This window comes from Metopolophium dirhodum, chromosome 2, assembly GCF_019925205.1.
Source record: "Metopolophium dirhodum isolate CAU chromosome 2, ASM1992520v1, whole genome shotgun sequence".
Taxonomy (NCBI): domain Eukaryota; kingdom Metazoa; phylum Arthropoda; class Insecta; order Hemiptera; family Aphididae; genus Metopolophium; species Metopolophium dirhodum.
The window spans coordinates 18659162-18674340 of NC_083561.1; the positions used below are offsets into that span (position 1 = coordinate 18659162).

General features: G+C 30.3%; 1 protein-coding gene across 1 annotated transcript; it reads right to left on the minus strand.

Annotated features, from left to right (window-relative positions):
* Positions 1-9011: 9011 nt before the first annotated feature.
* LOC132938778 (general transcription factor II-I repeat domain-containing protein 2-like) lies at positions 9012-10891 on the minus strand. Its single transcript, XM_061005795.1, has 4 exons — positions 10537-10891; positions 9849-10431; positions 9311-9738; positions 9012-9106 (listed from the first exon to the last, which is right to left on the minus strand). The coding sequence occupies exons 1-4, from the start codon at positions 10889-10891 to the stop codon at positions 9012-9014; spliced, it is 1461 nt and encodes a 486-aa protein (XP_060861778.1).
* Between the last annotated feature and the right edge of the window lie 4288 nt (positions 10892-15179).

The window sequence follows — 15179 nt, forward strand, 5'->3', positions numbered from 1 at the left end:
GACCAGAGAGTGGTGGGTGGCTTTGTCACTAAATTATTGTGGGCCTGGGAACTAGATTATTCTTTGGCGCCAGCATAAAATAAGGTCACACACATCCTACGTAATATTGTTATGAGTGCGTGTCGATATCTTAGTTGTCGTTGTTAATGGTTTTATTTGATGCGACCGATTTCTACAAGCGACAGTCTGGCCGTTGTTTATTATTCTGTAAAATGTTAGTTTATTATAATGGTGTGTGAGCATATCATTACAACTTTTAACACAATACAATCATAAAATTCACAGCAACTACATGGACAATAGTAGATTCCCGATTGGTTTAATTACCTAATAATCAATAGTCCTAAAGGGAAAATGCTATTAGAAATGATAATTTAAACGTTTGAGAACGATACTGACAGGATATAGAAATTACAACATAGGTAGGTACTAGCTGTAACGGGGTGGTACTGGTTTGCGCACAAATACCAAAAAGACAACTTGTTTGGGCACAAGATACCACTCGTTTGGGAAAAGTTGAGCTGTAACCATACACATGGTTGCGCACTGTGACCTTTTAGAGTTTTAGACTTTAATGGTTTAATACCTTGCATATTAATATTTGTTTATTAATAAGTAAATTATTAAAGTACATACATTTTCCTTCCCCCTTAACATATTCAGTAGAGTCTATGAATGCATTTATAGGTGTGGTTTAAAATGCATGTTAATACTAGCTTATTAATAATTGTTAATAAATAATATTTAATACTTATTTAAGTTAAAAACTCATGTTAATAATTGTTAATTTTAATACTATACATATATAGGTTAGAGTTACAAATTCTATGTACGCCATAGTACGCACACTATAAGTTCTCGAGACTTACTGTTTGTAAGGAATTTAATAACATTTCCGTACTCTTAACCGACGATTATCAGTGCCCAACACAGATAAAATATTATTATTTTCGTGTACGCAAACCAGTTGTACATTTAGTATAACAGTGGGCGCAAACAAGTTCCGATTTTTCAGGTAAAATGATAGATTGTGCGCAAACAAGTTGCAGTCCTGTAACGATTGTTGCCATCGACATCGTATATTAGTCCCTACGTTAAGCACGGCTAATATGCTGAGTGTTAGTAATGGCAAATGTGTATATGTATGCAATATAATATATTATGCTGACGCGATGTTTAGCACGCGTCGTGTTAATAACTGACCGGCACTCCTGGTGGTCTACAGTTAGGTAGTCGATGGAGGCAGTCTAGGGTCGGAAATCGATAGTTTTAGAGTCGAGAATGAAGAGTCTTAGTGGCAGTCGATGGGTGACAACGACCTGAAAATGACCCGAGGACGACCAGCTCAACCCACGTTGGATATCGGCAGCTACTAATACCCTCAGTTATAATTTATAAGCAGGGTTGAGATTTTATAGCACTTAAATATCGCTAAATATGTGCTAAAAATATACAATAAAAACAACAAAATATGCAAAAAAAAGGAAATTTATTAACTAATAGTTTTTTAATCACTTACAAATAATTATAGGTAGTTACTTAAGATTTAAAATAATTAAGTCACTGATCAGAATCTAAATTAATTGACTATAGAACGCATTCAACGCTCGTTCGTTTATAATGGGCGATTAATAATTGGAATAGAAATCGACAAAAATAACACAACAAAATCAGCAGATAAGGTGGGCAAGTTGACGCGAAAAAATTATTTTAGTTAAGTTAACAGTTAATAAACAATATTATATATTAAATACTAAAAAGCTTAACTCAGTTAAAAATAAGTTAATTAATTATTTTTTAATCACCACCATAAGGTGTAAGTTAAAACTAGGTGCCTACTGTTGATATGGACATTGGACATAGCTAATAAAAAGTTAAATAATATAATATAAGGAATACAATTATATATTTTATAGTTTAATATTAATATGTTTTATTGTTTTATTAAGTCTTATGTGCTCATTGTATTATCGTTCGGTTACGGCGACACGGCGTTCATTTTTCATACACTCACACGATTCACCTCCAAAATAGCGAAAATAAAAAATCGAACACAAAATATTGAATATAAAACAGCGAATATCATTTAATTAAAAAAATAAAATAGCGAATAAAAAATAATGGAAAATATAAAAAAAAATTAAAATTTTGACAACAATTATTATTTTTGTTGTATCTAATAAAATATTAATAAGCTAATACGTCAAATTATAAGCAATTCCTTTTAAAAAATTTAATTATTAATTAATTAATTAAATTTATCAACAAATAAAATATGGTACCTAACAATGAGCTGAAACCTGTATGCCAACCCTCAATAGAATTATTGGTTTTGGCCCCCTGGAGTTTGGAAATTTCATAACAGTTCCATAACATTATATCAAAACACGGTGATTTCCGAACATATTTTCTTCCTCGACGTCCAATCCACATGTCTTCAAAATAGTTAGTTAGTGTATTAAGAAATTCTTCATTTTCGCAAAAAAATGGGGAATCCAACAATTCTTCAAACGCGAGTATAACATTGTTGGGTGGCACAAAGGCCGATATCATTCTTATATGTAAAGCAAAATTAGGATCTAATTTATACTTTGTTGATAAACCTTGAATTTTTTGAATGTGCCTCCATATAGATTGTGCGAAATGAAAATGGCAACCATTTTATTTTATATTTGGAAATACATATTTGAATGCGTTGAAGCACTACGTTCGAAGTCTGTCATGATTGATTTTGGATTTAAATTAGGTTTAATTTCTTTTAAAGTTGTTAACAGACGAATATACGTTTCTTCAGTTTTGTTCGGCAGTAAAGCATAAATAGTGGGTATAATGATATTTTCCTTAATTAATACATGTATTGTATAAACTTGCGAAAATATTAAAGGCGATGTTTTAAACGTGCCATCAGCAAACCAATCACTATAATAAATTGTCCATTATGTCTAAATTATCATGTGTAGAAAATATAATTATTCGATTATTTGAAGGGCCACTATCGTGAAACAGAAATTGTGCGCCATTTTCGGTTTTTCTAAATTGTTCAGGAATATCAAGATCAAAAAGCGATTTCGGATCAGTAGGGACGCAGTCGTTCCTTTTGCGAATTCGACGAAGTGTATTTTTTATTGAACTTACTGATGGCATTGCTCCCATCACTCCAGCTGGTATTTGTGTAGCACTTATTATTTGTTGTGGTAACTGTTGTGTGTGAATAGCTTCGTTTTTCATATTTGCCACTAAAATCCTTGCATGAAGTTTACTTGCATCAGCCACGTGTGAATGATCTGACGGCCCTTTAGTAATAGATTCGCTTTTAATTATCATTCGGCTTTTACAATGGTGTTCTGTACACCTTAAATACATTGTGTTCCCAATAGTTTTTTCCACTCTAAATGTATATCCAGCAACAATTTTGAATTTTGAATTTTTATTACTGAGTACGTATTCCATATTAGTACAATATTATTTGCTCTTAGCGAAGAATTATACACGTAAAAGTAACACGAACTACACTAACCATCACTCGAATACTCGATTACTACTAACGATAACCACGATTAAAGAATAAAGATATCTTTAATTGTGCTACTAAACTTGTGTCTGAAAAAATCATTATCGATATTATTGTCATTCGCTTTTATCTAGATTCGTCCAAACAGCTTTCTCTATTTTTAATTCGCGGTTTTTTTTTCGTTATTTTATTTTCACATTCTGACGGGATACCCACTCACACGACACTGATGGACTAATGCACGTACAAACATCTCATTCCTATTGGGAAGACAGATTAACACTGGGAGCGCTGTCGACGCCTATCGTACTGATGGTTAGGCGGGTTCCCCCCTACGTGGAGTCGGGACTCGAGTCAGGAGATTGTATGTATTTTCCCGACATTTCGCATATATTTTCCTTTAAGTGAAGTGTATTCGAATGTATTTGATAATATTAGTCGAAATTGTACTTACCAACGTATACAGTTAGCTATAAACGCGTATATAAAGTTTGGATACCAAAATTAATTTATTATAAAAAGTAAAATAACCAATATAAAACTATATCTATACACCCCGGATTGGAAGGTATGATTTTTTCCACCAGAGCGCGTTTTGATAACCTGTTTCCCCAATATTACAAGATTTCGTTTAAGGCATTCGTCTCTGTAATTTAAATTGCGTGTTTTATTTTGAATTTTGTAATTAGTTATTGTATCAATCTACAACGATAGTAGTAGGTACGTACATCAGTTCACAGTTGTATACCTACCTATATTTTCAGTAAGTATCTACATTTTCGGTAAGTACCCAGTGCTCGAATGGGGGTGCGCACTGCGCAGGGGAACGGAGCTCCACTACTATTTTTATTTTTTTTTTTACTTGGACTGGGGGGCGGTACAAACTAATGTCCGAAATAATTTTTATTAAAATATGGATTTCAATTGATGTCAATTATATAACAAGTTTTACTATTTTTCAATAGTTTCACTATTATTAATTAACTTTAATATCTCCCTGTGTTTTGCCTATATAGTCAGTAGTTTACAGATCATAGATCATATTATAAAACAGTCAACAATACAAGTATATTATCTAAGGCACATAAACTGATGTGTGCTAGTACTATCTTAAATCGTGTTCCGAATGAAATGTTATCAGTTTCAGTTATGGTTATCATTCATTGGTGTTTTGTATTTTTAAAAAAATTTTTTATACTTATCAAAAACAATAATTATTAATTTTGTTATCTATTTAGTATATTCAATAAACAATTTGATTATTATTAATTTTTTTCTATTGTAACAACGTATGATGTAGACATTGCTATCAAAATATAGTATACCTATTTGGAATTCAAAATGTGTTGCTGAAAAGTGGTATTCAAAATGTATGTAAGGCAGGAGCGTGGGGGGAGGGTGTTGAGTAATTGCGCCCCTAGAACGCAGTTTTTAAATCGTTGGATTGAGCTCCTCTACTTAACTTTTCCCAATTCGAGCACTGTAAGTACTTATACCTTTTCATTACCTATCATGTTTATTATTGTTATTATTAATATTATAAATTACTAGCTGATCCTGTGCACTTCGTTGCCCGTTAAATGTACCAACTCTATATGACTCAAACTTTGTTCAATTCGTTATTTAATATTCGGTGTACGGTATTCAAAATTTATCTTAACTTTTCTGATGCCTGGAATAAAAATTTTGTTTCGCAGCAGTATATTATCAAGTAGGCAATCTACCTGCGGTAGATCGCGGACCCAGTGCGGTTTGTACGTAAGTGTATGATTTAACTCTAAAGTATAAAAGTTATATCAAGTTAATTTTGATATAATATGGCGGATTAATGTAATCAATTAATACATTGTCCTAACCTAACCTAAACGTACTAAATTCCGACGAATAAAAACCAAATTTAACTCTTTTTAAATTAGCCTATCTTCTTCACAGAGATCTGCACACAAACGTATATATTTTAATATAGGCTATAGCTGATCCTGCACACTTTGTGGCCCGTAAAAAATTACAACTCTTAAACAAATTGTGATTGTTCAACTCCTTTTTGGAGTAGCTCACTGCAGTAAGTGCAACTACTCAGCCACTCTGGTAGGCAATGTGTGAAAATTCGATTTGATGTATGCTTGTACCTGATCTGCCCGATTAACCAATAGCATCCAATAATAAATAAATACTATTTCTATTAATTATTTCTCCTATAACCAATAGCAATCATTTATAAACAAATATTTCCATCATAAATCTCAAAATCCCTGTTTGAGCACTTCTATTAATTGAATGTAGCGTGATGTTATATAGCCTATGACTTTCCTCAATGAATGGACTATCCAACAAAAAAATAATTTTTCAATTCGAACCAGTATAGCCCCTTACAGCCCCTTTAAGCCCATTTCAGCCCCTTACAGCCCTTTTTTAGTAATAAAAAGTAGCCTATGTTTTTTCTCAGTGTCTAAACTATCTATGTACCAAATTTCATTCAAATCGGTTCTGTAGTTTCGGAGCCTATTCAATACAAACAATCAAATCTTTCCTCTTTATAATATTAGTATAGATAACTGTTGAGTTTAGGATTATGTTTGTTGATCGATCGGGACAAAAATGACTACACTGCTTTTAGTAATAACTAATAAGTAACATTTACTAAACGCATGACGTACACATAAGTAATATATAGTAATATAATGTACTCCCTACAGTATGCTAAAAGTCGGCCTTATATACAAGTGACGTATTGACCTAAGTCTCACGACACTGTTTAACAATATCCGATTCGCTAATAATTATATCACATGATATGGCGTGATTTTGCACATTATTAATAACAACGATGTTGTTGTTGTTGCACAATATAATGAATAATGATACGTTATACAATGTTAAATTATATTCAACACACCCCCGTAATTAATATTTTATACAATAAAGAATTAATGTAATTTAAACAGTGATAATTTTTCCTTTAATTTTTTTAATCTATCCTTTGGAAGTGGTTTAGTGAATATGTCTGCATATTGTTCTTTCGTCTCAATGTACTGTAGTGGAAATACGTTTTCTTCAAACGTTTCCCTGATGAAGTGGTACCTGACATCAGTGTGTTTAGTCCTTTTGTGAAACTCTGGATTTTTCACTAGGTGAATTGCACTTTGGTTGTCCACGTATAATGTTAGTTGATCGTACTGTATATCATTGCTGATTTCCTTGACTAATCTTGACAAATCTTTGACTGCTTCACATGTCGCGATATATTCGGCTTTTGTGGAACTGAGTGTCACTATGGCCTCTGGGCTTGCCATGACACCGTAGACAGCCCTGCTATAGCATGCACAGATGACCTGAAGTTGACCGTCTTGTCTCTAAGTCCCCTGCATATTCAGAATCTGAATACACACTTAAACACAGATTTACGTTAGATTTATAATATAGACCAAAGTTTGTTGTTTCTTTTACGTATCAAATTATACGTTTGTAGTAAGCAAGTTACTACTTAACAATAAAACAAATTCCACAGGTACATAATTATACTATACTATAATTTAGATACTGTAATTCGGCATAAACCGGATAATAGAAACGGAAATAGGTGTTCCTTCTGTTTAGTAAATAATATTACATTATTCTTGTTTAAGAAAATGTATATAAATCAGATGTTGGAAATGGATATTAGAAACTCACTGAACAATATAATTGCTCGAGAAGCCCTGTATACGACAATGTTCAAATATAAAAATATGAAACAATAGAATAATTATTTTTATTACAACGCTGTACGCGACGATATTCAATTAAAATGATATTAAAATTATATTAAAATGATTATTTCAAATTTAATACACAGAATTATACTGGGAAGTCATAAAATGCGTGGGCTGGAACGATGGTCACACAAATCACATCCGTGAGCCGAGATACAGTATCTATAGGCAAGGGGTACGGGGAACTTCATATAAAAGGGAGCCCGAATCGGCCTGTTTTCAGACGTGTACTACCACCCATTAGTGCAAGCACCTTCACGCCACTCTGTACGAGCATATTTTGGACTTAGAAAAATTATCAACAATATAATAAAATTCACAATAAAACAACAACTGTCTTTTATTTATTATCAACCACGACACAACATCAAACAACTTGTCTGCGACCTGCATCTATAATATCTTGGCAGCCACTTATCTACTATTAGTACTACGATAGTAGGTACCAAGCAGCCAAGAATATTACACGTTTAACCATAGTTCAATGTACCGACGTTGGGTTATTTAAAAACCTACTAACATAGTTTACAGCGAATGCTATATCTGGCCTCTATCCCTTATCCGACTGGATTGATATGGCGAAGGTGGACTGTTGATTAAAGTTTTTTGTGATTGAACAATGCTTCTTCATGGATTGGTTAGTTGAGATGTTTGAGAACTTACATTTTTTCATTATATTTTAAAACAATACATTTTATTTTTCACACCCTATAAATTATATTTTAGTAAACTTTACTATCTGTATTCTTAACTAATATTCCCCATATTGTCAACTATCATTATTAAACTTTATTTTAGCTGGATGCCCCTCCAAAACAATATTTCTTTATTAACGAAGTGCAGACTATTTGTGTATTGTAAGTATTTGCTTGCAAGTATTTCTACGATGCCAGAGGCCAATTATACTTTTTATTTATCCAAATAGTGTTTGTCTTACACTCTATACATTTAATTATATTTTATCTTTTATTTTGTTACATAATAATTTTTTTATTTAATAGTTATATTTGACAATATGAGTATGTCTGATGATATAAATACCCGAAATAATTTAATACCTATAATATTGAAAAAAAATAAAAATGAAAGAAATAAACATTTATCCCATAATTAATATCATAGTTTTAATACAATAACCTTAATATATATTTAATTATATAATTTGAATACTGTGGTTAACCCCACTATACTGGTATTTGACATCTCCTGTAGGTATCTGAAACTTGACTTTTAGGTTAACGTTATAAAAATATCTTTATACAATAGTTGATTATTAACCAGAGATAATTAAATCCGTTTTTTATTATAATTTTTATTTTTTCCTATACAATTGTTCATAAGAGTCACGTTACCAAATGTTGATTTGGTTTTTTTTTGTCATAAGTAGTGGTGACATATTTAAAATTATGCTGCATGTGATTTCTTGTATATTAAATTTTAGGAGACAAAAAAAAATAATACATCATTAATGTAATAAGTGGGATCTCCTTATATTTTAAACACTCGTGTTGTTATATATCAGGGGTGGCTAAATCACGGCTCGCGAGCCGCATGCGGCTCTCGTCACAGTCGTATGCGGCTCGCGGTCTTATTTACAAAAACCAAAATATTTTAATTTTTTTTGTATACATTTATAAAAAAATGTTTTTATTGTATTTATTTAAGGCTTAGAACATAGAATATAGATTAAATCAAACAAAAAAAAAATTAATTAATATGAATAATAAATTAAAAAATTAAACATTAAGCTAATTTTGTTTGCGTGGTATTTTTTTCGTGTCTACTTTTTTAGTAAGCTTCTTAAGATCTGGTTGAATTGATGTAAGAGCAGTTCTTAGTAATTCTGTAAGATGATCATCAGTCAAATTTGAACGATATTTTGACTTAATTATTTTCATTGTTGAATAAAGTGATTCACATGAATACGTCGTTCCAAAAATTGATATCAATTTTACCGCACAGTTTTTAATATTTGGGTATTTTAATATAGAAATATGCTTCCAAAATTCCAATATAGAGGGACAATTGTTTATAAACTGCTTAAGACCTTCATCTTCTAATAACTTCAAGAGTTCTATTTCGAGATCCGCTTTATTTGTGATGATAGGATGTGATAATGGACATCCCTTTTCAATGACATTAACTAAAAATGGATTTTCTAAAAATCCGAATGAGGGTTTTAATGCCTTTAGGTCACGAAATCGTTCTTCGAAGTCGGTAAATAGAAATTCAAGTTTAAGTACATAGTCGTCACAATTAATTTTTATTTCTGATTCTATCAGGCACGCTTCTATATTTTCTAAACATGAAAAGTGAGTAAAATTGTTTGATTGTAAATCTCGTATGAAAAGTTTTAGTTTATTTTGAAAACTAAATACTTTTTGCCCTAGGTCATTAACTAATTTATTTCGACCTTGAAGAGATACATTTAATGTTGATAAATGTTGCATGATGTCGGTGAAAAATGCCAAATCTCTTAACCAATTTGAATTTGAAAGTTGAGGAAAACTTTTATTTTTTCTATTAAAAATACTTTGATTGGTTCTATTAATTGAAAAAAATTAGTTAAAATGTTATTGACCGACAACCATCTAACTAGACAATACCATGGTACATCATTAGGAATATCATCTTCTATGTCTTCTAGAAAGTTTTTAAACTGCCGATGTGTTTTTGCACTTGAACGTATGTAATTTACAATTTTTAAAACAACATCCATCACATGATCATATTTAAAATATTTAGTAGTAAGGTGTTCTCTATGTAGAATACAATGAATAGGTATAAAATCTGGGAAATTAGTATCATTTTTTAAAAGTCCTATTAATCCATTTTTACAACCCACCATACTAGGAGCTCCATCAGTTGAAATGCTTATAATTTTGTTTAGTGGAATTTCAGCTTTTTGTAGAGTTTCATCGATAGCAATCTTAATGTCAATACCCCGAGTAGTTTCCTTCAATGAAATTAGATCTAACAACTCTTCTTTCACATCTACATCACTCGTAACATAACGAACAAATATGGCTAACTGAGGTTTATCTTGGATATCGGTAGATTCATCTAAAGCTAGACTAAGAGATAAACAATTAGCAATGTTGTTTTTTAAATTGGTGAAAATATCAAAGCTAATTGTTGAAATACGCCTTTCTATTGTATGTCGTGATACTGGTACATTTTCAACCATTTTTAAAAGTTTTTGATTTTTAGGATTTAAAACAGAAATTACATCTAAAATATTTTTTTTTATATACTCGCCGTCCGTATACGGACCTTTTGCTTGAGCAATATTAAAGGCAATTACAAAACTTGCTTCTACACAGTCATCTGCCTCGTTCGTAAACATTGTCATAACATTAGTTTGTTTAGAAAATTTTAATTTCATCGAACATAGCTTATTTTTCCTCGAATCAGAACCAATAGGAAATTCTCGACTAAATGTGCTGTGATTGGTTTCGTAATGCCGTTTTAAATTACTAACCTTAAACTGTGATAATGTAACTTGACATATGAGACAAAATGGTTTATCGTTTTTCTGTATGAAAAAGTATAGTTCTTCCCATTCTAATTTAAATTCCCGTTTTTCTTCTTCATATTTACGTTTAACCGCTTTATTAGAAATTGACATCGTAACTAACTTTCGCAATAAGTATCGGTAAAATATTACAAATATAATTATTAAATATTACAAATATTTTACAAAATAAATTGAGGTGTTTACAATAGGACTATTCAACACAGACTACAGACTATATTAAAAACGATATAATTTCATATTTCGTAATTTGATATGTTTATCGGCTGTTTGCTATCTTTATTACTTTTGTGGTATAAAAGTACAGATTAGATAATTTGGCTCTTGATATAATTTTATTAATACATGTGGCTCGCGTACATAGTCATGTTGGCCACCCCTGTTATATATTATATATTTTATACTAATTACTACATATCTAAACTGTATATTTATATTAACATGCAATAAATACAAATTAAAATAGAAATATAATGCGTTTAACCGTTTTCTTACCTATATTATTTATTTAATTTCTCGATTTTTAAATTTTTTTAGTTGACTAACGTGTTTTTGTTAATTAACTGTGCATTCTTAGTTATTTCCACTACATAATATGTAACAATTTTGATATTTGTATCTGTATACAAATTTCGACCCTTATTTACTAATACTTTATCCCCTACTACAAATCTGATTTGTTTTTTGTGTGAATCATAATGTTTTTTATTTTTTAGAAACTTTTTCTCCAGTAATTTTGGTAACTCGTCTCCTATGTTATTGTGACATAATGTCCCCGCGTTAGATCAGTTATCGGTGAAATTAATTCTGCAAATCGAGGGATAAATTTTCTAAAAAAATTGCACAAACCTAAGAAACACCATGTTTGTTTTATTGTTTTGGGGGTTGGAAAATTTTTTATTGCAGCCAGACCTTCGGGATTCGGTTTAACTCCGTCCTTATTTACTATTTGCCCGGTATTTTGTAACCCGTCATTGGTATCGTGGTGAGCGCCGCGCTCACCTCGTTAGTATTTTGAGAACCACTTGTTTATTTATGACTTGATTCATTTGATACTATTTATACCTTAAATTGACACATGTCTAAATATACTTTTGTAAATATAATAATTTTATAAATATTTCTTGATTAGATAACAACATGCAATGTCATTAGTATCCATAAAGTGAGCGTTGCGTTGAGTGTAACTCGTCTTTGATCAAGTCACTGTAGTCTCTAATGGATCATGTATGTGTACAATTTTAATTCGATCATTGCGTACAAAAAACCAGTACAGAGCTGAGACAGATCATTCCTATAATTAATTATATTTTTCAATTATAGGTACTGGCAGAGAAAAATGAATATTAAATATATATAATTATATACAGGATGATTTTTAAGCATGTTCGCCCTGTTTTTATATTTAAACTATGCATTTATTCAAATTCCGATTTCTGGATTAATTAAATAGACTAGAAGAACAAATTTAATATTGGAATCTTTGAGATTTGTTGTACCACTTACATAATCATTCGATCTATGTTTAAAATAGGAACTTAATTTTGAATTATTCAGCAGATATTTTTTTTGTAAAGTAAATTGTAATGTATTGAGTTGTAGGTATACCTTCGTGTACCAAGGATAATTACTATGGTTAAGGGATAAATAGAAATAGGAGCCACATAAATTATTCACAGTAAAAAATAGGGGGTTCTCGTTTGAAAAATAGAAGTTTATATCACCACCTAACAAAAAAAGTTAAATACTTAAGTAGGTAGTACAAACAATATTAGAAATGTTAAAATCAAATCTTTAGGTATACTTGATAACTCCTTAAATCAGAATTTGAGTATAACATGTACTATTTAAAGGAAAGAATGAGAATAAACATGCTTAAAAAATCTCCTTGTATTATACCTATAATATAAGTATTTTATAGTAGGTAAGTACCTACCTACTAATATTAATATAAGGCATAGATTGAATTATATTTGGCGAAAATATCGTGTTTAATTTAGTATGAGTTACTATAATTATATAATATATTTATAATTATAATCAAGTTAATAGGTATACATAATAATATAATATAATATTGTGTTATACAATTTAATTTATTTTTATCTTATAATGATTAAACAAAATATTTTAAATCAATTATTTTTTAACTTCAAACATTGCCTTAAGATACAAGCCGTAATCCTTTTTCATAATATTATGATCACAGAATGCTTCAACAGAAACTTCGGCATTTTCTGGAAAATAAATTAGTATTAGATTTGTTGAGTGTGTATATTAGATAATGTATGGTAACATAGTTATTATATTATAAAATTATTTATATTCAAATTTTAATATACACTATAATACACACATACTTCCATTGATAAATGATATGTAACTTTTCGCTACATCTGTAAAAATAAATCACTTTTTGTAATTTTCCTGCTGTTTTTCGATATACTTCTATTGTGTAAGCCAGGCACCGGCAACCCGCGGCCCGCGGGCCGCATGCGGCCCTCGGAACTTTTTGCTGAGGCCCTCCAAATATAATTCATGGTGTTTAAAATTTTAATTTTGTAGCTTAAATTGTTATAAATATATAAATAATATTTAATCAATGCGAGATAAGCTATGATCGAAAACGTAATCTAATCTTATGTAATGTATATATCGTCGATTATGACAAATACGTATTGGTTATGGCCTTAGTGGCTTAGTGCAGTTCGTTTAGAAACTGATATAACAACTTTATTAAATGAGCTGAATACAAAACTGCAAGGTAAATACAAATTGTTGTCAGATATGTATTCAAATATAAAATCATTTCAAGTGAAATTAAAATTATTACACAAACATATTAATGAACAGCACTTGGATCATTTCGTATGCTGTAAAACTGTATTAGAATCAACCAAATCAACTTTAAATTGGGAAACTACAAAAATTAATTTTTAAAATATAATAGAAAACCTACAAAATGAATTTTCAATACGATTTTCTGATTTTTACGTACAAGAGAATAAAATCAAATTGTTTCAAAACCCTTTTTCTGTCGACATTGACGATGTTGAATAAATTTACAGATGGAAGTCATAGAATTGCAAAACAACGATATTCTTAAAAATGCTTTTAAAGAAAGTAATGACCTAAAAATATTTTATTCAAGTCTTTCTGAAATAGATTTTAAAGGCATTAAAAGTTTTGCTAAAAAAATGATTACTGCTTTTGGTAGCACATATATTTGTGAGCAGACATTCTCAATACTTAAATTCCGAAAAAATAAATATTGTTCACGGTTAAGCGATGAACACTTGAACGCTGTTTTAAGGATATCAACATCCAATTTAAAAGCGGATATAAATTAATTGGCGGGAAAAATTCAACCTCAAAAATCACACAAGTAACTTAATATTTGTATACTAAATTGCATTCAAGAATTAATTAATAATTATTTTTAAACTTTTGAATTGTCTCTACTAATGTATTTAATTAAAAATTAGTTAATAAGCACAACTGCAATGTTAAATTCATAATATGTTTGTTGCTATCTGTAAATATATTAGTATGATTTGTTAAAATTATATTTTTTAATATTTTAATTTTGTATGCGGCCCTCCATTAAAAACTGAAACAAATTATGGCCCGTGTAGGTAAAAAGGTTGCCGACCCCTGGTGTAAGCAAATAACACTGTTGCTTAAAATGTTAAATAATCAACAAACTCAACAAATTGATCGTCAGATAAACAATTTTGATTGAATTTCAACATTTGTTTGAATTTTATGTACAGGACTTATATATTACAAAATATGTTGCTTTACTATGTACTTATACTTTTTAGCCGTGTTGTGCATTATCTAGATAAAGATATTTATCTCTTTATTTTATCAAGATAAAATGAATTCACAGTATCTTTCTACCTTATCTAGATAAATAAAACTGCTATCTGATTATCTAAGTACAGATAATTAGATATTATTTTTATTAATTTTACTTGTTTTTTTCTATATTCTTATTAATTTTATCTACATTGTTTTTTTTATATAAAATAATAAATTATATTACTAAAAAAATTTTTAATTTATGTATACAATATTATTTAGTTTATTAAGTTTTAAAAAACATAAAAACTGTATAGTTATGTATTTTTTATGTAGGTAAAAAGAAGGTTGCCGCCGGGAGTGCAGCTAGTGGCCTTCGCTGACGACGTAGCCCTCATCTGTACCGCCCGAACCGGACCGGCAGCAGCAGAGCTATTGAACCCAGTTCTCGACACGGTATCAAACTGGATGCGCGACAACGGCCTCCGGATCGCACCTCAAAAATCCAAGGCCGTCGTCCTGACGCGGAAACACAAGTACGAAGAACCACAGCTGCACGTCGAGGGTCACGCGATCC